Consider the following 25,572-nt stretch of genomic DNA (forward strand, 5'->3'; position numbering starts at 1 on the left):
ACTTTTTCCAGGTTCGAATTCGAATTTTTTAATTAAAAGGGTAAGTCATCACTCCCACCACATCTCTGGTAATAACTTTGCATAAATTTAACTTATATATAAAGGAGTTTTTTTATTTTCTCCGATTCCATGTGCAGATAAATACCATCGCATAAAAATAAAGAAGATTTCTTATTATATATTCTGCCTTTATCTTTTGATTCTTGTTTGTACATACTAATTCTATACTATGATATCTGATGTACTGAAACTTGATATTTTACAAGGCGCTAAAAGAAATAGAATTTTTATTTTACTCTTAACCAAAGATTGTCTTGGATTGATAAAAAGTGTAAAAAAAATAGTCATAAAGCTTTTTAAGGCACAAATTCGAATATGTCGGACCAGTGAATTTCAAGACACCATATGGTTAAGAAAAATCTGATACAAAAAAGTTTACTTGTGTATCTGTTTATATTTTGGATATATTTTTACTTGTGGAGAGTAGCCTGCGAAGAAGATGATTCTCGCAACTACACCAAGGCCAACAACTCTTCCCATCAACACTACTAGTGAGCATAGACGCCATATCCTCCAAATCTTGACACAATGCACTTCCATTTCTCAGCTCAAACAAGTACACGCCTATACTCTTCGTACAACCACACTTGACAACCCAGACACCCTTTTCCTCTACAGCAGAATTCTCCATTTTGCCTCCTTACATGACCTTAACTATTCTTTTCAACTCTTCTGTAATTTAGAAAACACCAATTCCTTCATCTGGAATACTCTTATTAGAGCTTGTGCTCATAGCAATAGTCGTAAAGATGAAGCCTTTTTGCTTTTCTATAAAATGGTGACAAATGTTGAGCCAGATAAGCATACTTTCCCATTTGTGCTCAAGGCTTGTGCTTATCTGTTTGCACTTTCTCAAGGGAAACAAGCACATGGGTTTGCTTTGAAACTTGGGTTTGATTCAGATGTATATATAAACAATAGTTTGATTCATTTTTATTCGTCTTGTGGGTGTTTGAAGGATGCAAGGAGAGTGTTTGATAAAATGCCTGAGAGAAGTTTGGTGTCTTGGAATGTTATGATTGATGCTCTTGTTCAATCGGGTGAGTTTGAAGGTGCTTTGAGAATGTTTTCTGAGATGCAAAAGATATTTGAGCCTGATGGGTATACAGTGCAGAGTGTTCTTGATGCTTGTGCTGGTTTCGGGGCGTTATCTTTGGGAATGTGGATTCATGCTTATGTTTTAAAGAAGTATGAGAGCTTCTTAGATTTTGATTTGCTTGTTAACAATTGTTTATTGAACATGTATTGCAAATGTGGTTCGTTGGATATAGCTGTTCAGGTTTTCAAGAGGATGATCAAGCGTGATTTGAATTCTTGGAATGCTATGATATTAGGATTTGCAATGCATGGGGAGGTTGAGGCAGCGTTTCGTTGTTTTAACCAAATGGTTATCAAGAGAGTAATGCCGGATTCAATCACATTTGTTGGTATTTTGAGTGCTTGTAATCATAGAGGTTTGGTTGACGAGGGCCGTAGCTATTTTGATAAAATGGTTTCTGAGTATAAGATTAGGCCTGTTTTGGAACATTATGGTTGCCTGGTTGACCTTGTGGCTCGTGCGGGGCGTATTGATGAAGCTCTTGATGTCGTATCAAACATGCCAATGAAACCTGATGCACCAATATGGAGGAGTCTTCTTGATGGTTGTTGCAAGAAAAACGCTGACATAGAACTTAGTGAAGAAGTGGCAAGGAAAGTGATTGAGTCCGAAGGCAGTGACACTAGTGGTGTTTATGTTCTTTTGTCAAGAGTATATGCAACTGCTAACCAATGGGACGAGGCTGGACTTATTAGGAAATTGATGACCGATAAAGGTATTAAAAAAGATCCAGGCTGTAGTTCAATTGAAATTAATGGCGTTTTCCATGAATTTTTCGCTGGAGATACTTCTCATTTGCATACTAGAGAAATTTACAAGTTTTTGGATGTAATAGAAGAAAGACTCAAATTAGCAGGGTATGTTCCTGACTTGTCACAAGCATCAATGGTTAATGAACTTGATAATGGGAAGAGACAGTCACTTAAACTGCATAGTGAGAGACTTGCCATTGCTTATGGACTTTTGAAACTGAAACCAGGAACTCCTATACGCATTTTCAAGAATTTGCGCATCTGCAGTGACTGCCACAATGTAACTAAATTAATTTCCAAAGTTTTTGACGTTGAAATTATTGTTAGAGATCGTGTTAGGTTCCATCACTTTAGGAATGGGTTCTGTACCTGCAAAGATTACTGGTGAAAACAATGTACAATACTACTTATTACATTTATCAATCCAATTGTCAATTCATGCTCTTCTCTCTTGACCTGCAGCATTACACTTTGTAAGATTAAGATTTTTATACATGGTTTATGTTTGTAAGACTTTTTATCTTTATTATACTAAAAGATAGCAACTTGTGCATTATTGCTTTTGTGAGCTGTGGTTGTTCAACTATCCATTCTAGAATTGGATATTGCCACATAGTGATACAAGAAAAATGATTTAAATTATGTATTTAAGTTATTTTGATTGGTAATGTAGAGATTTTTTATTAATATAATTCAATATGTGACCACTCAATATGTGACAACTGGTTAATTATTTTTACCTAGTTGTTGATTGATGTTTAGTTTATAGAGAGAAGGCAAAACTACCCTCTCAGTTTTGGGTCGGATTTTCCCTTACACACCCGACCTTTAGGGGGTCCTATATATTACCCCCTTCGACTTTTCTGAAGTGGAATAAATACACCCTGGAATGATAATTTGGACAAGTTTCATTTATTGGAAATTATACAATTAAATAGACTTATTAATTATCATTATAACTTAAACTTATCTTTTTTTTTCCGAGTATGTTTCCTCCAGTCCCATTGCCGAAGTTGAGTTGCTCATCTTCTCCCTCACACATTACTTTCAGGCCTCTCTTTCACATTCCCACGAAAAATTATCGAGAGGTAATAAGAGTCCTGCAAAGATTGAGTGTGTATCTGAAAATTGACTTAAACCTAGGAAGTACTTATGCTTTTTTCCCTTTTTGTTTTCTTATTTAACTGATTTTCAACTTCAATCTTAAAAATCTAAAAGACTTCTAAAGCATAAGAGTTTTCCTTAACAAGACAAAGATACTGTGAGAAGTCATCAATAAGGTGATAAAATATTTTTTACTACAACTTTTTGTGGCACCTCTCTGGTACTTTTGGATTGATTTTTTCTTATGCAATCATTATAAGTACCAACATTTAAAAAATTAAGATTTTATTGGATTTCATCTTCGGCAACTTTCTAGCATTTATTTAGACATGTGTATTAACCTTTTTTGTCACAACGTAGATGAAGTTTCAATTTGGCGACTTCTTCGGATGTCATTATTTGTTAACACATGTAAGGCCAAAAATATTGAGAGAAATGAAGGAAAGAGTCAATACTAATTCTGTACAAATGGTCACAGAAAATACCATTCCCAATCAACAGATTATTTTATATGCCTCAAAGTTTTATTTCCAAACTTAACATAATATCCTTGATTACCAAAGCAAAGCAACAAAAAAAAATCCTAATTAGAGGTATTATTCAACTCTAATAACTCTCTACTACTTAAAATAAGTTTATAGATCTCTATAGCTTTAACTGAAGCTTGGGCTTTATTCTCCATGAAAAATATACTTCTCCCCTCTCATTCGAAATTCGTGTTGTAAGGAAACGCTGTAAAGAATTTGAAGTTAGTTCATGACATCAGAAATAACTTCTACATATCAGAAAAATCATTAATAAAAATTGGTTTCATAACATACGTAGGTAATTTAATTACGTACCTTACTTTTCAGACTAATTCTTGAATTTAAGACAATCCTTTTTCAAGTGTCCCTTCTTTTTGCAAAAGAAACATTTCATGTTCCCTTTATTCACACCATCATGTGTAGTACCCTTGTTTTCATTTCGTTTTCCATTCTTTGGTCCTTTTACTTGTTGAACCAATAGTAATCCTTCTCCCTTTAATCGTTTCTCCTCTTGAACACACATTGCAATGAGTTCATCCACGGTCCATTTGTTCATATTTGTTTTATAGCTAATTTTAAAAGGACCAAATTGAGAAGGAAGCGAATTGAGAACAAATTGCACCAAAAAGGATTCCGAAATGGTTATTTCCATTGCTTTAAGTTGTTCCGCCATATTAGCCATTTCTATAATGTGCTCACGCACACCTCTAGTCCCGTCATATGTCTTAGTAGTTAAAATTTCCATGAGTGTACCTACCGATGTCTTATCGGAAACCTTGAATTGTTGTTCAATGGATGCCAAGAACTCTCTTGCTCGAGTAGAATTTGGTATTGATTTGCAGATGTTCTTATCAATCTTACTCTTCATAATCATGAGACTTAAGCGATTGGAGCGTTCCCAAGTAGCATAGACGGCACATTCTTCCAAAGGCTCATCAATTCTGAAACACAAATCCAAATCCAAACATCCCAATGTAATTTCTAGTTGTTCCTTCCATTCATTGAAATTGGAACTATTCAACTCGGGAATGTTGGACATATGGCTTGAAAGAGAATCTGGAGTAATAGCTTGAGAAACAAAAACAATGTTACAAGTCAATAAATATTGTGACAACCATGTAAAAATTAACAAATTCACAATATTATCATTTGGTCTAGAAGAAGGAGCTTTGGAACAACGGTAAAGTTATTTGTATACGGTCGAAATAGATTTCGGCCTTCCCACGTTCGATCGAGTTCAAGTGGTAAGAAGTCGGAGTGGGATTTTGAGAGTGAGCTCCGAAGTCAGTACTAACGAGCTTCGAGCCCGAAGGCTGCTCGAGGAGTCGGCTCGATAACCTTATCGAGCTCGTGACCGAATCGATCCGCAAGGCATTGCTTCGAGGTCGGAAATGTGCGACGCCCATCCCGAAGGTCGAACTCGAGCCAAGACCGAAGGGCTCGACCCAGTAACGAGTTCGAGCCAGTATCGAGCTCACAGACAAGAGTCGTTGCAACCGCACCAAGAGAGAGAATCTTGGCGGGAATCGAGGAAGAGACAAATCATCATGGGTCCTCCACTATATGTTTTATTTTATTATTTTTTGTAATGACCCTCTACTATAAAAGGGGGAATCCTTGTAAGCTATGGAGGGACCGAATACACGGAATAGATTGGAACAAAAAGATCTTTTCTCATATACAAAGATATCTCCTTGTGCTTGTTTTACTTCATCTTATTCATTCTTTCTGTTCATCATTCTCATTCTCATAATCAAAATACTTTTATTGTTATCTTTATATCAAAGGGTATTACGTATCCTTAGAACCATACATAAATTTAATATTATCCGATTTTTCGGGTAAACATTATCTCCGTGTGATTTATAGGTCATGGGTTCGAGCCATGAAATAGTCAATGGTGCTTGCATCAGGGTACGTAGGCTGCCTACATCATACCCTTTTAGGATGCGGCCCTTTCCCGGACCCTGCGAAAATGCGGGATGCTTCGTGGACTGGGACTGCCCTTTTAGTCTAGAATATGATTTGTTACCAGTATTTTAAAAGGAGTTAATATCCTAAAACCACCTTAAACTATCATGTTTTTGTCAATAAATATTGTCCTAACCACGAGTTCAGGGGGATTTTGGGGACACCGAATAAACTAAGCAGGAAATTGACAAAAACGTAATAGTTTAGGGGGATTTTAGGATATTAATTCATTTAAAAGTGATATAAACATTGTAGCTCATTTTGGACCAAAATTCCTCGAACAAGTCATGAATCTAAAAATTCAAAGTTTCACAAAATGAAACCAACTCAAGACAAGTTGAAATATCTCACCTTTATTATATGAAGATGGCATAATAATAACATTCATTGTTGCATTGTTTGGTGGAAGCTGCAAACTGAGAGGATAAAGTTTCCCATTCAATGGACTCCTAGTACACACAATAATTTCCTCAAGCCCAGTTTCATCCTCCAATCTCTTAGTCAACTCCTCAACAGTATTTCCATCGAAAGTTATGAAAAGTGCCTCCATTTCCTCTTCAATTTCTCCAAATTCATCCGCCATATGATAAAATATGAACCTCCCTTCCCCCAAATTAGGCACCGAAGAATCACTTGACTGCCAAAAGAAGAAGAAAAAAAGAGACAATTGAGCACCAAAAACAAAATAATTATTGATCAAATTAATAAATATCCAATCAACCCAAATTTTGTTGGGTCAAAGTAAGTGTAGTCATGAATCAATCTCCCCTTCTCTTTTTGTTTTGCTCTTTGAGGAAAAAATGCGAAAGCTAATGTATCATTCTTATAGCTTAAGTTCATCCAAATTTATATAATCTCCAATTTTCAAAATGGAGATTGTAAGTTTGGGAATTTTTATCCAATTTCAAAATTGATTCAATAGTTTGATGGATCATAACTCGTTGGTCAAGTCAACAAATGGATCAAAACTTGATACGTTTAAACTTGAACGGCTTAGGCTTAGATATATGACTAAAAATGGGCTGATTTTGCCACCTCTAGAATTGACATCCCAAGGCCAAGTATATATAGCTTCACTCAAAACTTCTACTATTTATGAATTGTCGCATGAAAGAACAATAATAACAATCCTTGAAATGTTGGAAATTTAGTACCTCTTGTGTAGAAAAGCTCGTGGATTTAGAGGATTCAGAAGCACATGAATCTAAACGAGGAGCCAATGGTGATAGCAAGTTTTCAACAACCTGAACATCCCAAAGAATCCAATCTTGAGTAAATGCCCGATAAGGAATATCATGTGTAACAGTGTTTTTCCATGGAACAAGTCCACCATTTCCCCTCAAAAACTGTCCATATCGAGTCCTTAGCTTCACTTGATTCCCTTCTCTAATGGGTTCCCATTCAACTGAAGAATCGAGACGATTTGGTAGAGTTTGCACAACTTTTCGACCAGTTATACCAAGAACAGAAGACTGATTTGATGCTGTAAGATACTTTCCATAACAACTTTTTAAGCGTATAATATTGTTGGTATTTTCGACGAATTCTATAGTCCATTTTGCATTTCTTGAAGCACCGTCACGATCTTGGGTTACTGATTCTTTATCTTCCAACGCTGTTAAGTACTTGTAATGGTGACTCTGTAGACGAACAGCTTTCGCTTTGTTGAATAGCTCCATTGCTGGTCTTCTAGTTAGAGGACTCTGTCAAACAAACAAAGACACATGTTGGTTGTTAAACTCGTTAAGTATTATGTTACGTGGCGGAGCCAGAAATTTTATCAAAAAAAGACAAATAAAAAAAAAATTTAAGTTCGACGTAATTAAGAAGCATACCTTAGGTGAAAAACAAAGACTTGAATGCATGGACATCGGAGACGCCAAATCCAAGGTAGAAAGTTCACCGGAGACTGACGAGAAATTCGAAACCATAGTTAAATAATCCGTTAAAGATTCATCTTCCGGCACATTAACAGGTTCCACGCTCCACAAAATCCAATTATGTGTAGTAGCACTATAAGGACAATCATGAGTCACTCTATTGGTCCATCGTAGTGGCGTTCCACTTGCACTTAAAAATTTTGCTCCGTAACCTCTTAATTTCACTTGAAATCCGTATCTTAGTGGTTCCCACTCAATTTTTGCGTCTTCCATATTCTCCGGCAAAGTTTGAAGAACCTTTTTTCCTCCTATTAATCAAACATAATATAATATAATATAATAATTAAAAGTATATAATATTTTATATGATCTGATCGCATATCTCAACAAGGTATCAGAGCAAGCAAAACGTTTGTTCAAATATTATCACCAAGAAAAAAAATAAATGTTTCATGTGTATGACTAGGGGTATACATGGACCGGGTTGATTCGATTTCTATCCAAACCGAACCAAACCAATTGTATCGATTTGGATTGGTTCGGTTTACTTGTTACATGAATATTATTTCAATCTTATTTTGTTAAAAATTTTATAAATAAATATATGTTTAGTAAAATTTAAAAAAATAATAATAAATATATGATCTGTTAAAATATTTTTATGGGAGAATTTTCTTATTAACACATAATAGTTATTTTTTGTCTTCTCACAATAATTTTTCTTTGATGTACACTTTCAAGGTTAACCGAATTTAATAATTAAACATAAAAATTAATATGATAACTCAATTATGTTCTATTTAATTTTAAATTATCGAAATACCACTTCAAATTAGAAAAAGATATACGAATTTAATAGATCTTAACATATGAATATGGAAGAACAAAGTGATTGACACATTTCAATAACACTTGATAAGAAAGTGATCATACAATCCATTATTTAAAGTAAATAAAAATGGAGCACTTTATATCTATCTATATTATATTAAAAGCACGAAACCCCTTAGCGAAATGTTGTTCACCTTTTTTACCCTTTAAAAATAGGATTAACATTTGACAAAATTATAAATTAATTTACTTTCCTAGTATTAAGGATTTTGGAATTAACTAAAATTGTAGTAGTTATTAAATACTTCTTTATTGAACAAGGTAAAAAGTCCTAATATTTAGTACTTTAAAATTAATAACAAGTTTTTATACAAATTATGTCCTTATTTAAATTGTTAATATTTTAAATCTTATTTCTACTTATTTTGTTAACGAGGAACAAAGTGGTAGAAGTTCTACAATTGCGCCAAGAATAAGCATTTGTGTCGCACAAACTATTTTAGTTATTCAAAGTAAACAAGAAAAAGTTAGAAAGAAAAAAAGAAATTTGCACAAAGTTATTTTATCTCTTTAATTTCATAATATCATGTCCAATATTTCATATTACATATTTGGTCATCGATTCTTTTTTTAAACTAACGTTGAACATGGAATATTTTTTCTTGATATATTTAATTTCTTAAAAAAGGTCAAAAGTTCTTTGATTTTTCTTTCTTTTTTGGTTGTGCATAAAAACAGTGTATGTCTATTCCAATTTCTGAATTACATGACAAAGAAAAGTTTTCCACCTTAACCCCATATCCTTTTCTATTTTATTTACCATATAGCTAAAAACAAAATAAAGGATGTAATATTATTCTAATGTTTTGGTCGGAAACAAGTCGTACAGTATTCTTATAGATTAAACAAATAAAATAATTTGCATTTTGCTTGCGATGAACAAAAAGAACTCTTATGTGAGTTAAGTGACCATGTTTATATTTTACTTTATCATGCTTGTGTCTTTTAGAATGAATTTAAGAATATATAATTTTTCAAAATTATTTTTTTTTAGATAAACTCTTAAATCTTCAAGGGTTATATATTCTTATTAAAACTAAAAGAGAAGTATCATTACTTGTGAAATTGAAGTAATAAAATTATGGAACTAGAATTACTATTAAGTTGAATATATTGATTTTTAATGATTGAAAACTTCCTTTATTGAGTAATTAGCTAATTAAATAGAATCAAAGATCGTCATTTTTAAAAACTTGTACTAGCTTCTAATTTATTGCTCACATATAAATTTCAATATAAAATATATGTAATTCTCTTAGAATTTTATACTCATTGAGACAAGATACACGCGCAGCGTGTGTATCCTAAGACTAATTCTATTAAATATTACATAAAGTCTTAAAAGTATATATAAAAATTATATATTTATATTTCGGTTTGGTTCGAATTATTTTACTCAATACCAAACCAAACTTATTTGAATTTTTTAATCGATTTAGTTTGACTTTTCGATTTGGTACGGTTTTTCCGATTCGGTTGGTACATTCTATGTATGACTTATGCAAAAGAAGCAAACCTACAGGAAAGGCATTCAAATGAACCCTATTGGATAAATGAGACTCCACCAGTGCAATATTTCTAAAAGTTTAAACTCTTAAATTAATTAGTCACATATTTCAATATGATATTAGAGCAAGCAAGAGGTACTAATTCAAATTCCGTCGTATGTATGGGTCATGTAAAAAAATCAGGCTTACACGTAAAGAGATGAGGTATAACGGAATATATAACGTAATTAAGCAATTACAAGCTAAGTATATCGTTTTTAGTCGTTTATATTTTTAGATGACATGGTAGCCCCATTTTAACATGGTAACATAATAGGCCAGAGGTCATGTGTATTCAAATTTTACTCCCAGAAGTAAAATATTATTGGAAACTAATATTATATAGTTTCTCAAAATAATAGTCGAAAATGATGGGATATGAAAAAGAAACAAGGTGTAGACATTAGCAAAAAATAAAAATATAATATAATTAAGTAATTTAAAGTGTAAACGTTTCAGAACCTGTCATGCTAAGAAGAAACGGCTCGTCGGAAGCCGTGAGGTACATGCCGGAGCTACTTTTCAGTCGGATAAGATGGCTGTTTCCGGCAACAAGCTCCACCAGCCACCGTGCTTTTCTTGATGAGCCATTTCGGCTTTGTCGGATGTTTTTCTGATCATCATCTGCTACTAAGTATTTGTTTAAATGACTTCTGAATCTAACAGCCTTGGCATCGTAGAATAGTTCCATTAGTAAACTTTGTTAATAATAATTATGGAAATAAAGTTGAAGGATTTAAGCAAATATATATAGAAGAACAAAATAATCCTTGTGATGTCAATGTGGTTTTTGTTTTCTTGACAAAGTGATTAATAAAGCCAAGTTTTCTTTTGGCCAAAACTATTTTTGTTTTTTCGTTAAAAATGTGTTTTTCCAAAGGCGTTTGACCAAATTTTTAGAAGGAAAAAAATACTTTTGAGTAAAAGCAGAGCAATTTATTTTGAGAAATAAAAAACTGTAGCTTCTTTTCAAAAATATTTTTTTGAAAAATACTTTTGAAAAAAATACACTTAGAAGCACTTTTTAAAAGTTTGATCAAACATTAATTGTTGTTCAAAAATATTTTTCAAAGTAATTAGTTAAACACAAATTAATTCTAACCAAAACTATTTTTTTAAAAGCTTAGTGGAACTGTTATAAGTAAGAGGGACAAGATTCGGACCATTATAGTATTGTAAATATATCACGCGTGGTTGATGTCAATATAGTAGACTCTGATCTCTATAATTTATTTCCACGGGTATGTATACATGTATAGATTAATGAGATAGGAATCGTAAACCATAAGTCATGTTCTTAAATTAAAAGACCTATTCTAAGTCTTCAATTATAGGTCGATATTTTCTATTGTGATTAGATTAAAGAATAAGAAAAAGGAAAAAGTGTCGATATTTTGAGTTCTTTTTCTTTCTCTATTTCGATTAGTTACTATTAAATCAGCCGGAAGTTGATTAGTTAACTTTCTTCTTGGTCTATTATCGATCATTTCTTGGTCGATTGTCACCCTATTGCCGATAATCAATCTCCTTCTTCGTCGATGGAAGTGAAAAAAAATCTATTTGAAAGTAAAACGTAGAAAATAGTACAAGCAACTACTCTACAATTTTTCTTTAATTCTTGTAATTTGACTGGCTTGAACAAGTTACTGACCTCTTTTTCAGATACCAACATATTTTAAGTGATCTGATTTCAAAATATTTTTACACCTTATTGTATGTATAAAATTTAAACATGAATTACCCAAAAAAAAAAGAAAGTAAACATAAAAGTATTAATAAATTTATGTAGTTTAATTTGCTATTGGTATGAAGGTCATGGGTAATGCTTGAGCTCCTCAAAGGGGTGGGAAATGATGGAATGTGAAAAGCAGAAGCCATGGAAAAAGACTAAAATAGAGAGTGAAGACAGACCTTTGAATTCATTGAAAGACGAAATTTTGAAGTGGCTATATATTCTTGTCTGAATCACGTTGTCGAAGGGCAAAGTCTTTAGAAAAAATAAAGGAGGAAAAAGAATGTATATATATATATATATATATATATATATATATATATATATATATATATATATATATATATATATATATATATATATATATATATATATATATATATATATATATATATATATATATATATATATATATATATATATATATATATATATATATATATATATATATATATATATATATATATATATATATATATATATATATATATATGAATGCGTTCCCCCCTTACATGTTTCTCTTCATTTCTAAAGTTCGAATTCAAGATCACTGACTAATAAGATGAACGAATGATATCCATTCCACCACACCTAACGCGGTGCTTTAGGTTCAATTTTTTGGTATTTTCAACATTTGTACATTATATGGTACATAAGAAGGGAGAAAAAATGTACGAAGGATTACATATAGCTAAAGATCAATGTGAAACGAGCCATGATTAGTGCTGCTTTGGCTTCCTTTTGTTATGTCATAATTCTGATCATGCTTTCTTTTGCAGCCATTTGTAATTGTGGGAATTAAGTATGTTGTAGTCTTGTAGAACTGGATCATGAAACTGACATCATATATCTGTTGCATTCTTTCTTATAAATAAAGCCATATAGAGTGTCTCAATGTTGAGAGGTGATATATATATATATATATGTCTAGGGACAGCCGCGTGATTCATGAATTTGGAATTTGGAATATAGCTTTTTGGCCATCCATCCAAATAGTAATCTTTTCAGTTTTAAAAAAAAAGATTAATAGTGATTTTTTTTTTTAATTATAACTATCAATTTTAGACATTCAATTTTGAGAGTAAATTTCATTTGAATGAAGTTCAGTTTTTACTTTTTACTAGCTTTCTCAGGATTTGACCTTTCCAAAGACATAAAGAAAATTTACCTGAGTCTAACATTAAGGATGTGTTTGAAAAGTCACATATATGAAATTGGATTTGAGTTGTAATTACAAATAATTACTTAGTTTAACATGTTTGTCCAGCTAAACAATATGTTAAGTGCCTCAGTTTTATTCATCACATCTAGAATAAAAGACATCAAATTGTAATTAAATATAAAAATGTATTCACTCTACCCCCAGAGTGGTTTTATATTTTTTTTTATGTTTAATTAGGGTGCAATAGAATATGTTTTTTATTTCTTTAATTAGCCCACAAGTATTAAAAACATATAACATTTATCCATCTTAATTTACCTTTGTAATCTATCTAGAACGTTTGTACCTAGTTTATGTTTGTAGTACAACTTTTTATCAAATAAAAGATACTCAGCTAGTTGTGCACTATTGCTTTTATGAGCTGTGTGGTAGTTGAGCCTAGAGTATGCACAAATCAATTTTAGGTAAGATTTTTTTACAATCCTTTTTTTTTTTCTCCATTAGAATTAAAACAAATAGAGTACGACTTCCATGCCTCTTTCAGTAGAAAAATAGAGAAAGTGGTGCACCTCGCTCTCAATAATGCTCAAATTAATATTTTACAACAAACTGTAGTTGCCAACGACCACAACAACAAAAGAAACTTCTTGCCACAAAAATCAGTTCAAGAAATCTCCTCCAGTAAATGGAACAAAAAAACTAAGCACTTCTATCTTCAATTTTCATTATTTCGTGCAATAGTATGCGATTAACATCCAACGATCCAAAGAAGCTAGTCTAGTAACTCATCTCTTTCAGCACTCAAAACCTTATTTACAAACAAGGGAAAAGACATAAGACTAGAATCATACTCATTGATACAAAAATCCAGCTATGTTCATCTACTGCATCAATCCGTGTAGCACACTCCATGTTGGCCTACAATGGCATTCTTGGTTTTGCAAATTCTCTTGCCTCTGATACACCAACGCAAAGTTAGAATGTTAGCAAGAACATCAACAGGAATGTAATCAGCTCACTATATAGATACAAGATAGACTGATGGGGACAAACACAAACTCGACAGTATCTGTACTGGCTCTAAAAAAGAATGAAGTAAGAAAGCAAACACAGAAGTTCTTCAGGCACCAGTAAAATTAGGATTGATGTAACAGGAAGAAGGTATATGAACTGAAATATAACTGTACAAGCAAAAAGACTCCTTAGTGAGGTAATAACAAGAGAATATCACTTATATACAGTGTTAAATTAACGATATCAGTTGGACGCATAACACAAGCAATACTCTCAAACAACTTTGATGCCATGCCCAACACTGATATAACAGAGGGAGCTTATCACAAGTTTTGTAGTAAATTCCTTAATTGTCTATGTGACATTGGTTAGAAGGAAATCAAGGCTGAAATGCTGATGCTTTATTCAAGAACAGAGGCATAAATGACACTTCAATGAAACATTAGTTATTTGGCTAATCCCCCACAGAAGCTGAAGGAGATCAATAGCATCAGTAAGTAATAAGGCATATTTACAATAATGTTCTTTATTTGGATACCGACTCCGTGTAAAAGAACCTCAAGTTATTTTAATTTCTATAAACATTATAGCTCGTATAGAACAAAAGTGCTCAAACAGAATCATGAACATAAGAAGTTCAAACTTCAACAAAATGAAACCAATTATAAGACAGGTAGAAGCCTCACCTTTAGATGAAGATGGCATAATAATAACATTCATGGTTGCATTGTTGGGAGGAAGCTGCAAACGAAGAGGATAAAGCTTCCCATTTAAAGGACTTCGAGTACACACAGTAATTCCCTCAACCCCCGTTTCCTCCTCCAATCTCTTGGTTAGCTCCTCAACACTATTTCCCTTGAAAGCTATGCTAAGTCCCTCCATTCCCTCTTCAATTTCACCAAATTCATCTGCGATATGATAATATATAAGCCTTCCATCTCCCATCTTAGGCGGCGAACAAACCAAAGAATCACTTGACTGCCAAAGAAAATGAGAAAGATAATTGAGTACCATAACATAATAATTATTGAATTCACATACCCAGTTAGCAAGTTACCCGACACCTATACTTGTGAGAATGTAACAGGCAGTATGAAAGTAAAGGAAGCCCAAAAAAATAAAAGTAAAATAAGCTGACTAGAACATTACCGTGTAAAATCTAAAAAAGGGTCAACAATACTCCTTAAATGTACGAAAATATCTTAATTTTACTCTCCATTACTACTCCGGAATTATTCATACTCGGTTAGCAAATATTTGCCTTTGACCCTAACAAAGCTCCAAGTCTCCAACAGTATAACATAAGGTAATTTTAAACTACAAACAAGAGTAGAGGATCAATGTGGATTTTTTTTTCTCAAAGTATTTTGAGATGTAAAATTAACTCAGTCCGTACAGGAGCTCCTTTAAAAGTAAATGTCAATTACTAGACGATTGCTACAACAAAAATATAAATAGCTCAAAGGTATAACGGAGACCAAAGACCCGTTTGGCCATAGATTTTGGCGGTTTGTTTTGAAAAAAAAATGAAAAACAATGTTTGTTCATGAGATACGAGTTTTCGAAAAAAAAAAAAAGGGATAATTTTTGGGCGAAAATTTTCCAGGCCACTCGCAAAACTTTAACCTTTTTTAAAATAAAATGTATGTTCAAATACAACTTCAAACAACTCACTTTTCAAGTTTTAACCAAATCTATGTCCATATGTCCAAATGCAGGCTAAAATCAAGATATTTAATTTGAATCTTTTCCCCCAAAATATAATAATAATCAGTGAATTTCAAGGTCAAAAGCAGGAAATTACCTCTTGTCTAGAAAAGCTGAGAGATTTTGAGGAAGCAGTAGAAGGAGAACTAGATTCAGAAGCAAACGAATCAGAATGATTGACCAACGGCGGCAACGGGTTAGGAACAGGAGAATGATGAACCAAAATCTCAACAACATGAACATCCCAAAGAATCCAATCTTGAGTAGAAGTCCGATGTGGAATATCATGTGTCACTGAATTTCTCCACGGTGGCAATCCACCATTACCTCTCAAAAACTGTCCGTACCTTGTCCTTAGCTTCACTTGATGCCCTTCTCTAATGGGTTCCCATTCAATTGAAGAATCAAGCCTATTTGGAACAGTTTGTAAAACTTTCCGACCAGTCATACCTAAAAGAAAAGGCTGATTTGATGCTGTAAGATATTTTCCGTAACAACTTTTTAAGCGTATAACGTTGTCGGTTTTTTCGACGAATTCTACTGTCCATTTTGCGTTTTTTGAAGAGCCGTTACGATCTTGGGTTACGGATTCTTCATCTTCTTCGGCTGTTAAGTACTTGTCGTGGTGACTCTGTAAACGAACGGCTTTTGCTTTGTGGAAAAGTTCCATTGCTGGTGTTTTTGCTAGAGGACTACTCTGTTAAATAAAACAAAGAAAGAAAGAGAAATGATAAAGACTTGTGTTAGAAAATTTTCTTTGTAATAACGACAGTGGGGGCCAGCCGTGTTTGGCTGGGCATGGGTGACACGGTTTATGGAAAACCCGCGTTAAATGTTGACACGTGAGAAAAAATTGGTTTTTTTGGTTTCTTTCTTTCACCGATTGAAGTTTCTATTTTTAGAGATGGTCAAAATTGGAACCTTTACGCCACGGAACAGAAAATAAAACACTATTTTCCATATTTATAATAACTTAAAATATTTCAAATTTCTACGAACCAATATACGAGCACAAATGGTTGTTTAAAATTATAGTGATTGGTGACTACAAAAATAGTAAGTTGGCGTTTGGATATAAGAATTGTAAAATTTCAAAAAAAAAAATCAAATAAAAATAATATTTAATAATTACAGTTGTATTTGGACATAATTTCGTTTCAGTTCATATGAACCTATTTACTTTTGGTTCATTTCAAAAAGAATGATCCCTTATTAAATTTGGAAACAATTTAGTTTAAACTTACAATTCTACCCTTAATGAGAAGTTTTTATAACCACACAAATATTCTTGGCGCTTTTATGACTTGTTTAGGACCACAAATTTCAAAAGTCTTCATTTTTCTTAAATTTCGTGTCGAGTCAAACAAGTTCGCATAAATTGGAACATATAGAGTATTATTTGGAGTTGTTTTGAATTTTTGTGAGTGATTTAGCTAGCGTTTGGCCATAGATTCCCAAATTTATTCTGAAAAATCTGATTTGGGTGAAATTTGGTTTGAAGATGAAAATGTGTTTGGAAATTTGTTTTGGGTGAAGTTTGGTTTGGAAAAACATGAAACGTGACTTATATCCACAAGTTGTAAAAACTATCACAAATACCCAACAATGCCATTATCAATAACATTCATTAAATTATCGCAAATCATAGTCCTGAACATAAATAAATTTGATACAAAATTATTATTTTTACAATAAACTATATGATACAGTATCAGATGACCGAGAAGACGAAACAACATCGTTACAAAATAATAAACGGTGAGCTCTTTTATAAAATACAAAAGTTTGGGGCAATTTTAAAAAAATATAATAGGGATATTTTAGCCCAAAACCAGCTATTGAGTTGGTTTTGGGATTTGGGATTTGGCCAAAATGTAGGCAAAATCTATGGCCAAACATGTGTTCGCCAAATAAAACCCAAGTTTATTTTGACAAAATCTATGGCCAAACGGGTCCTTAAAGTAAAAATTTTGAAAAATAACTTTTTTGAAGTTTTTCAAATTTTCGAAATTCAAATTCAAGTGAAATTTGAAATTTTCATGATCAAACAATAATTCTGAAAAAAGTTTAAAAATTCCAATAAAAAATAAAAAAAATTCTTATGGCCAACCGAGCCCTAAGTCTTTAGGTTAAGGCGTTAAGAATTCATATTTGATACAATAGGGGTGTTCATGGTTCGATTTGAATCGTTTTTTCTCTAAAAAGAAACCACACCAAGTAAGTCAATTTTTCAAATATTGAACCCAAACCAAATCAATTAAGTAGGTTTTTTATCGATTCGATTTTTTGTCGGTTTTTCGGTTATTTATCGGATTTTTTTCTTAAATATAAGACATACACTACCAAACACATATTCCGGTGACTACAATTCCAACGTAACACTATCAAACCAATTGCTCTTTGAAAAATCTCTCATTTATCAATATGGTAAATATATTGATGATAATTGAATCAAATAGTGATGAATAATTTAAGTACTCAATTAAAAATCGATTATTTTTAACATGAAATAAATTCTTGTACTTAGCAAAAGAAAACTACCAATTAAACTAGAATGTAAATGCAAAGAATTAGATTATTATAATAGTAAAAAATCATACTAAAAATACAAACGACTAATATGTACCATAAAATTTTAAAAACTTATTATTAAAAATATACATATATATAGGTGTAATAATAAATTTAAATAGTTACTTCTATAGTCGGGTTGGTTCAGTTTTTTTGGTTATTTTCTATTAAAACCAAACCCAAACCAAATTTGATAGGTTTTTAAAATTTAAAACCAAAACTAAATCAAACATAAAAAGTATCAGATTTTTTGATCGATTTGATTCAATTTTCGATTTGGTTCGATTTTTTAGTTTTTATGAACATTCGTAGTTCCAAAAATGTGTAGTTTTATGTTTTTTAAAATAAATATGGATGTCAGAGTAAAATAGTGCGTGATTTTGAGCTCTCTGAGTTGAAAAAGAGTTTTACAAAAAGATAAGTTTTGGACAATGGAAGATTCTGGATACTCTCTTTGTTTTAGTTATGTGGCGGATTTTAAAAAGGCAAAATCTTTAAAATTTATATTTTTCAAATTTCTAATATTTCGATAATTATAAAAGTATATCATCATTAAAAGTGTATTATTCTTTCTAATTTAAAGAAAGAATATCATATAAAATGGTTAGAGTATGTACACTCATTTGGATTGTGGCTACGTGTTCAGAAGTTTGACCTAAATGGTCTGGTTTGAAATGATTTATCTAAAGATGGACCTATATCACACGTTTAAGGGGAAACTACACAAACAGTCATTCTTAGAATTAGTATTTAGAGATTAATCAATATTTATTTTATCTTAAAAATTAAACTAAAATTAAGATAATTCAAGACATTGTGTGTTCGGAAAATTAAAATCGAGGACACATTATTTAATTGCTAAATAACAGTGTACCTAGTAGATATTCTTATGAAGAAAAAGCTAGCTAACTTCAAATATTCTTATGAAAGATACCTAGTGGATACCTAAAGGGATACTTAACTACCTTTTTGGTTATTCTAGTAAGAGTCATTGGAAGAAAGTTAGGTTTATGGAACAAGAAAGGGAAAAAGAGTTACTATATATCCTTTATTTGACCCTTAATTAACAAGTTACCTATTCATATTCATGTAACACTTCCTTGGACTTATCGTACTTCACATTCATTCTCTTTCAACTCTCTTTTTCTCTCTAGTTTCTTCTTACGTAGTGAAAATTATTTCCACTTGATTATGGAGTATATACATGAAACAGAGAAATTTCTAGATAAATAAAAAAGGACTTTTTCCTACCAGGCAATAAATGATTACTGTAATTATTCACCAAAATTAGCTAATTCGTATAACACATGACTACGAAATATATATGTCCAATTAGTGAATAAGTAATATTATAAATAAAAGAGACGAAAAATCTTAAGTTGACATAATTAAGAAACATACCTTAGCCATCGTAGGAGAGAAAGAAAAACTTGAATGAATCGACATCGGAGATCCCAAATCCAAACTTGAAAGTTCATCGGAAACCGATGAAAAACTCGAAACCATCGTCAAATAATCCGTCAACGACTCATTTTCCGGTACATCGACAGTTTCCACGTTCCACAAAATCCAATTTTGTGTGCTACCACTATATGGACTATCATGTGTCACTGTATTTCTCCATGGTGGTGTTCCTCCATTTGCACGTAAATAATTTCCTCCAAAATCCCTTAATTTTACTTGAAATCCATCTCTTATTGGTTCCCACTCAATTCTCGCGTCCTTCATTTTTTCCGGCAAAGTTTGAAACACCTGTTAAAAACATAATTAAATAAATTAAAAAATAATTCTCTAATATTTAAATTTATACAATTAAATATGGTGTAAGCACAAATAGAACTCCTAGGTTCAAGTTCCACAATCACTATTATAAAAAAGACTTACACTTACTTGATTCATGAAAAAATTAAGTAATAAAAGTGATTAGAAAATATAATTAAATAATAAAAGTATTGAAAACAAAATTAAATTTTTAGGTTAGCTGGTGACATAAACATACTTCATCTAATAATGTTTGATGGATAAAGCATGAATTTTAAGAATAAAAGAAACACTTTTGAAATTAGTGCTCTAAAACAAGCTATTGAAATTTCTATTAAAATGAGAAGCTTAAAATTAAATTATGGAATAACTAAATATAAAAAAGTGACACTTTCCCGAAACTGTCCCCCCAAAAAAAAAAAAAAAAAAAATTATCACATAAGTTGGAAACCTTTTTTCCTGTCATGCCAAGAAGAAACGGCTCGTCGGAAGCCGTGAGGTACTTGCCGGAGGTAGTTTTCAGTCGGATAAAACGGCTGTTTCCGGCGTCGACAAGCTCAATCAGCCACCGTGCTTTTCTTGATGAACCGTTTCGGCTTTGTCGGATGTTTTGTTGATCATCATCTGCGACTAGGTATTTGTCAAGGTGACTTCTCAATCTTACAGCCTTGGCTTTGTAGAATAATTCCATTAGTATTAAACTTTGTTAATGATGTTGGAAGTAAAGTTTAAGAGAAATATGGAGAGATCAAATATAGAAGAATAAATAATTGTAGTGATGTTACTTATAAGAGGAGAAAAGATAGTTTTTGTTGGATGGTTTTTGTATTCTTGCCCAAGTGATTAAGGAAGAGGGACAAGAGGTCCATTATAATAATATTGTATGAGATATGTTTACTTTTGGCTGTGATATTATAGTAGACTTTTCGTTCTCTAATTTCTATATACCTGGTAATTTATGAATGGTCAAACTTAAATTATTTTATCAAGCCTAATATACATATACTCGTACCATAATAGTTTGCGTCATTTACTTGCTTACTTTGTGGTGAATTTACTTTAGAAATCACTATTGACCGTAATCTAATTTGTTATGAAAGTCAAACGATAGAAAAAATATGAAGTTAAGTGTTACCAATTGATAGTTTACATGGTAATTTGACTGAATTCAGAAAGTTACTGTCCTACTTTAGGGTAATAACTCATACAATAATTATATACACTTATAATTTAAGATCTTTATCTTTATATAAGAAAAATGGTACTTAGACTTCATATATTCGATCCTAAATTATTTGAAGTTAAGACATAATTACTGTAATTGTTTTATATTTTAAGTGATATAATTGTAAAAATATATTTCACACATTAGTTTATAAAATTTTAAGTCAAAAGAGAATTTAGCTACTTATTCAATTAGGTAATCATGATTTGTATGAACTAATGAAGATCATGGGTAATGCTTGAGCTCCACAAAAAATGGTGGAAAATGATGGAGAACTGAATAGTAGCCGTGGAACGAAGACTAAAGTAGGAGAGTGAAGACAGACCGTGGAATTCATCGAAAGATGAAATTTCGAGGACGCTATTGTTATTTGAATCTTCGTCACGTAGTAGAAGGGCAAAAGATTGGTACTTGCCCTATCCGTTTTAATTGATTTTTTAATTGTTTTTATACAAAGAATTTTTTTGTCTAGCATTAATTAACAATGATATTGACTATAGTAACATTAATTTGTTCATTGAAAATATAACAAATACTTCTTGGCTCTTTACTCTAAAGTCAACTTTGAAAACAAAAAAGGTTAATTTCTTTTTTATATCTGAAAAAATTAAATATTATGGATCACAAAAAAATATCAAAAAATTAAATAAAGCGGAGCGGAAGGAGTAATAATAATCAACGCGCTAGAATGTGAGTGATGTGTGCACAAGGTATCCTGCAATAAGCAGGATCCGAAAAAGGACCGTACCCCAAGAAATATAACGTGAACAATCTACCCTAATACAAGTATTAATGATTGCTTTCGCGGATCGAGCAATAACATATAATCACACAGAAATAATTTTATCGTTGTTCCAATGCATCTTGTCTTGTGAGTGATGTTTTTATTAGAAAAGAAAAAGAAAAAGAAGTTTTACTACTAGAAATTCGCTAAAAACCGACCAAAAAAATCGACCAAAGTTGGTCGGTTATGGCCAATTACCGACCAAAACGCGACCATTACGGTATGGACGGTGTTTTGATGGTCGGAATGGCTTACCGACTAACTTTGGTCGTTAGCTTAAAACGACCATCTGACAAGTTTAATTACTTACCGACCAACTTTGGTCAGAAATATATTTTATTAATTTAATTTTACCGACCAAAGTTGGTCGGTTTAACTAAATTATATTTTTTTTATTAATTATTAAAATTTAAAAAAACCAACCAACTTTGGTCGGTAATTGAAAATATATATTTTTTAAAAATAATTAAAATTAAACATTACCGACCAACTATGGTCGGTAATCCCAACAGTGCAGGCAAAATACCGACCAAAGTTGGTCGGTAATGTTGAATTCTAGGAATTCAATGTTCATTAACCGACCAACTTTGGTTGATATTTTGGAATAATTTATTTTTTTATTAAAAACCGACCAACTTTGGTCGATTTTTTTGGGTTTAATTTTGGCATAAAATGCATATTTTGGCAGCTACACTACCTGCCAGCATACCAATATACCTAATAACAACAACAACACAACAACAACAATAACAACAACAACAACAACAACACAACAACAACAACCAAAACATTCAATAAATACTTTAAAACTAACAAATTAAAGTTCAATTGAACATAAAAATCCAAAACCAAGTTAAAACTAATTACAACTAATTCAAAACTGGTTCTATTTGTCTAGTTCAAAGTATATAAAAGTCAAGGGGTATTTTCTACAACATTATCATCACCGTCTGATGAACTTTCATTGACAATACGATATAGAGAACGGTCTTGTGGAGGACGGAAAGCACGATCACGGGGAGGACGGGAGGAACGATCACGAGCAGGACGGGAGGAACGATCACGTGGAGGTCGACCCTCTGGAGATGACTCACGAGATCGGGGCAACGGAAAAGCTCCACTAGATAGGAGAGTTCTGATCTGAGCTTGCATGCCAAGGAATTGAGCATCTCTAAGCCTTTCTCTTTCCTTGGCCGCTTCTAGCTCTGATGTGAGCTTTGTCACTGTCTCCCGCATAGCGGAGAGGCTCTCCCTATTAAGTTGCTCGCCTTGCGAGAAAGTCCCTATTCCTCGCATTCCACACTTATAGCGATGGAAGTTTTTAGTAGGAAGCCCGTATACCTTCCCCCATTTTGGACCGCCAACAGACTCCAACCATATTCTTTCAGCATCCTCGTCCGAAGGTTGGGTTGGCTCACCCGATTCACCAGCTGGATGACTACGGATGAATTCCTCCACGTTACTTTGGTAGCGAACCTATATTATTTTAAACTAAATCAGTATTTCAAAATTTTTATAAAAGTAAATTATAATACTTAAAGAAAATTGAAAGCTTACATATGCAGTCGAGGCCCGGTCCTCAACCCACCTATCTTGATCCCCCCTCTTTCTTCTTCTTCACAATATGTGTCTCCTTGAATAACTCATCATGACTCATTGGACGCCCATACTTTTTTTCCTGAAAACAAATTAATTTAGTTAATAAACAGAATAGATATACTTAGAAAAGTAAAATAATTTAAGCAATTACGTACCAATCTTCTTTTTATTGTCCCTAGGCTGATCGCACCTCCAGTGTGCAAGGAGCCTCCCTTCTCGAATGCGCGAGCTTTCTTTCCTTTTTTGCTCCTCTCTAAGAACTCTGCGGTAAGCCATTGCCTTTGCAAATCATTCCACAAATTCTCAAGTAACCAACCAGGCCTCTTGTTCTTCTTTCTAGCATCCGAGAAAGCATCCGCCAATCTCTTGCGAGCTTTATGATGAAAATTTGTAGCCACTTCTGCGCTATAGCGGTCTTCCCATATACACTTGCTGTGTATTTCAAAAGTTAAATATTAGATGGAAACATCATAAATATAAATTATTAAACTGTTTAAAAGAACATTTATACCTTAAATTGTTGAAAATTTGCTCCTTCAGTGAGAATGGGCAATCAGTCCAAGTCGCATAAGGGCCATCATAAAGCTTTTTGATGGCATTGGTGATTATCTTCGTAGTCTTATTACCCGGCCTGAACCTGCAATTTAACAATAAAAATACATTAATATCTTAGTAAAAATGTTACAAATCAATAGATGCAAAAATAATGAATAACACTTACCCATTACCCTCAGGGACTATGATGATCCTGCCATATCGATCATAATGCACTACCTCGTCATCACCATTCGAAGCATGTGTATCAGAGGCATGTGAAGACGGTGTAGGCTGGTTAGAGCTACTGCCTCGCAGGCAAAGGCCTGCAATAGATGGAGTCGATGATGAAGATGGTTGCGATCCCTGTGACTACGACATAGCTGGATGCGACCCAAGTGGATGTGATACCGATGGCTGTGACCCGAGTGGCTGTGACTCGAGTGGATGTGACATGGATGGATGCGATCCATGTGGCTGTGATATGTAGGGATGTGATCCATATGGATATGATGTAGATGGCTGCGATGCAGATGGCTGTGAGGCAGCTAGACTGTATGTCGGACGTATAGTCCTATGGCCCTGTGATGGAAGACTTGGTGTCTGAATGAAGGTGTACGGCTCGTGATGCTGTGGCAGCTCAGTATAGCCGTGTGGTGGAGGATAAGACATAGGCATCTCTGAAAAGGGTGGACAAGAGGGAGTATTATTTTCTACCCTCCTCTTTCCCTTCCTACCCTTTTCTCGACCCCGAGAACTAGTAGGGTCATTGTTACCTTGACCCTTGCCTGCCATCTGCATAATATAATACACATTTAGATTGAAACATATAAGAAACTAGCTATAAAATGAGAGTGCTTTAAAAAACCAACTTTTTAATCCTCATCGACGTATTGTTCCTCGTCCGAGAATTCTTCGTCCTCACTTGTTTGAGCTTCATCAGTTGATTCTTCGTCCTCATTTTCTATAATTGTTACTTCATTTATATCAACTTCTTCCAATATGCGTTCAGGATGTTCCAAATTATTTTCTAACTGATCGTCCACTATTTGGTGAACATTGGAGATATCATTTTGATATGCAACATCTAACACATTCTCGACTTCCACCCTACCTACAGGCTTAGTTTTTATTACAACCCACCAATCGGACTTATTCCGCCGCAATGGATAAGGAGCATAATACACTTTCCTAACGTTATGTGCAATTATGAAAGGATCATAGCGATCATACTCCCTCGTATGATTAACCTCAATTATGTTGTATTGGTTGTGTACTCTTGTACCTCTTGTTGGATTTGGGTCAAACCACTTGCATCTAAAGAGTATCAATTTCTTATATGGCCAACCTGTATATTCTAGTTGTAATATTTCTTTGACCACACCATAATAATCAATATCTCCAACTTGGTTGCCATCACCACCTTGAACCCACACCCCGCTGTTGTTGCTATTTTTATTTTTAGAGCAATCCTCTGTATGAAACTTATAACCATTCACTACGTACTTAGACATTGTTGTGACCTGAAGCCCAGGTCCCCAAGATATATCTTTCAAAAATTGATTTACACCATTATTTGGATTATTTACCTACATAGAGTTAAAAAAATTCATAAGTTAGCACAACTTATGAATCAATTTTTATACATTCAC

General features: G+C 32.8%; 3 protein-coding genes across 4 annotated transcripts; 1 reads left to right on the plus strand and 2 right to left on the minus strand.

The window, feature by feature from the left end:
* Window positions 1-228: 228 nt before the first annotated feature.
* Window positions 229-2,354, plus strand: LOC107759601 (pentatricopeptide repeat-containing protein At1g59720, chloroplastic/mitochondrial-like). Its single transcript, XM_016577575.2, has one exon. It carries the CDS (start codon window positions 500-502, stop codon window positions 2,297-2,299), a length of 1,800 nt encoding a protein of 599 aa, XP_016433061.1. The 5' UTR covers window positions 229-499; the 3' UTR covers window positions 2,300-2,354.
* A 1,128-nt stretch (window positions 2,355-3,482) lies between these two features.
* Window positions 3,483-10,552, minus strand: LOC107759600 (uncharacterized). Its single transcript, XM_016577574.2, has 6 exons — window positions 10,294-10,552; window positions 7,349-7,701; window positions 6,668-7,216; window positions 5,865-6,150; window positions 3,858-4,610; window positions 3,483-3,747 (listed from the first exon to the last, which is right to left on the minus strand). Exons 1-5 carry the CDS (start codon window positions 10,520-10,522, stop codon window positions 3,871-3,873), a joined length of 2,157 nt encoding a protein of 718 aa, XP_016433060.2. The 5' UTR covers window positions 10,523-10,552; the 3' UTR covers window positions 3,483-3,747; window positions 3,858-3,870.
* A 2,747-nt stretch (window positions 10,553-13,299) lies between these two features.
* On the minus strand, window positions 13,300-20,694 carry LOC107759599 (uncharacterized). 2 transcript variants are annotated; one of them, XM_075247184.1, is made up of 5 exons: window positions 20,230-20,694; window positions 19,419-19,769; window positions 15,544-16,143; window positions 14,426-14,717; window positions 13,300-13,681 (listed from the first exon to the last, which is right to left on the minus strand). In XM_075247184.1, exons 1-5 carry the CDS (start codon window positions 20,467-20,469, stop codon window positions 13,644-13,646), a joined length of 1,521 nt encoding a protein of 506 aa, XP_075103285.1. In that variant the 5' UTR covers window positions 20,470-20,694; the 3' UTR covers window positions 13,300-13,643. The 2 variants fall into 2 exon arrangements, with proteins under 2 accessions (XP_075103285.1, XP_075103286.1); XM_075247185.1 differs by having other exon boundaries at window positions 20,286-20,412.
* Window positions 20,695-25,572: the final 4,878 nt, after the last annotated feature.

Source organism: Nicotiana tabacum, chromosome 24 (assembly GCF_000715075.1).
Source record: "Nicotiana tabacum cultivar K326 chromosome 24, ASM71507v2, whole genome shotgun sequence".
NCBI lineage: Eukaryota > Viridiplantae > Streptophyta > Magnoliopsida > Solanales > Solanaceae > Nicotiana > Nicotiana tabacum.

What these genes read in the sequence shown, in the direction of transcription:
- LOC107759601 (XM_016577575.2), top strand. Translation starts at nt 500, where the DNA reads ATGATTCTCGCAACTACACCAAGGCCAACAACTCTTCCCATCAACACT.
- LOC107759599 (XM_075247184.1), bottom strand. Translation starts at nt 20,469, where the DNA reads ATGGAATTATTCTACAAAGCCAAGGCTGTAAGATTGAGAAGTCACCTT. An exon ending in TTGGCATGACAGGAAAAAAG is followed by an intron (nt 19,770 to 20,229) that starts GTTTCCAACTTA and finishes TGTTTTTAACAG; the next exon opens with GTGTTTCAAACTTTGCCGGA. An exon ending in TATGCCATCTTCATCTAAAG is followed by an intron (nt 13,682 to 14,425) that starts GTGAGGCTTCTA and finishes TTGGTGTATCAG; the next exon opens with AGGCAAGAGAATTTGCAAAA.
- LOC107759600 (XM_016577574.2), bottom strand. Translation starts at nt 10,522, where the DNA reads ATGGAACTATTCTACGATGCCAAGGCTGTTAGATTCAGAAGTCATTTA. An exon ending in CGAGCTTTTCTACACAAGAG is followed by an intron (nt 6,151 to 6,667) that starts GTACTAAATTTC and finishes TTCTTTTGGCAG; the next exon opens with TCAAGTGATTCTTCGGTGCC. An exon ending in GCCATCTTCATATAATAAAG is followed by an intron (nt 4,611 to 5,864) that starts GTGAGATATTTC and finishes TTGTTTCTCAAG; the next exon opens with CTATTACTCCAGATTCTCTT.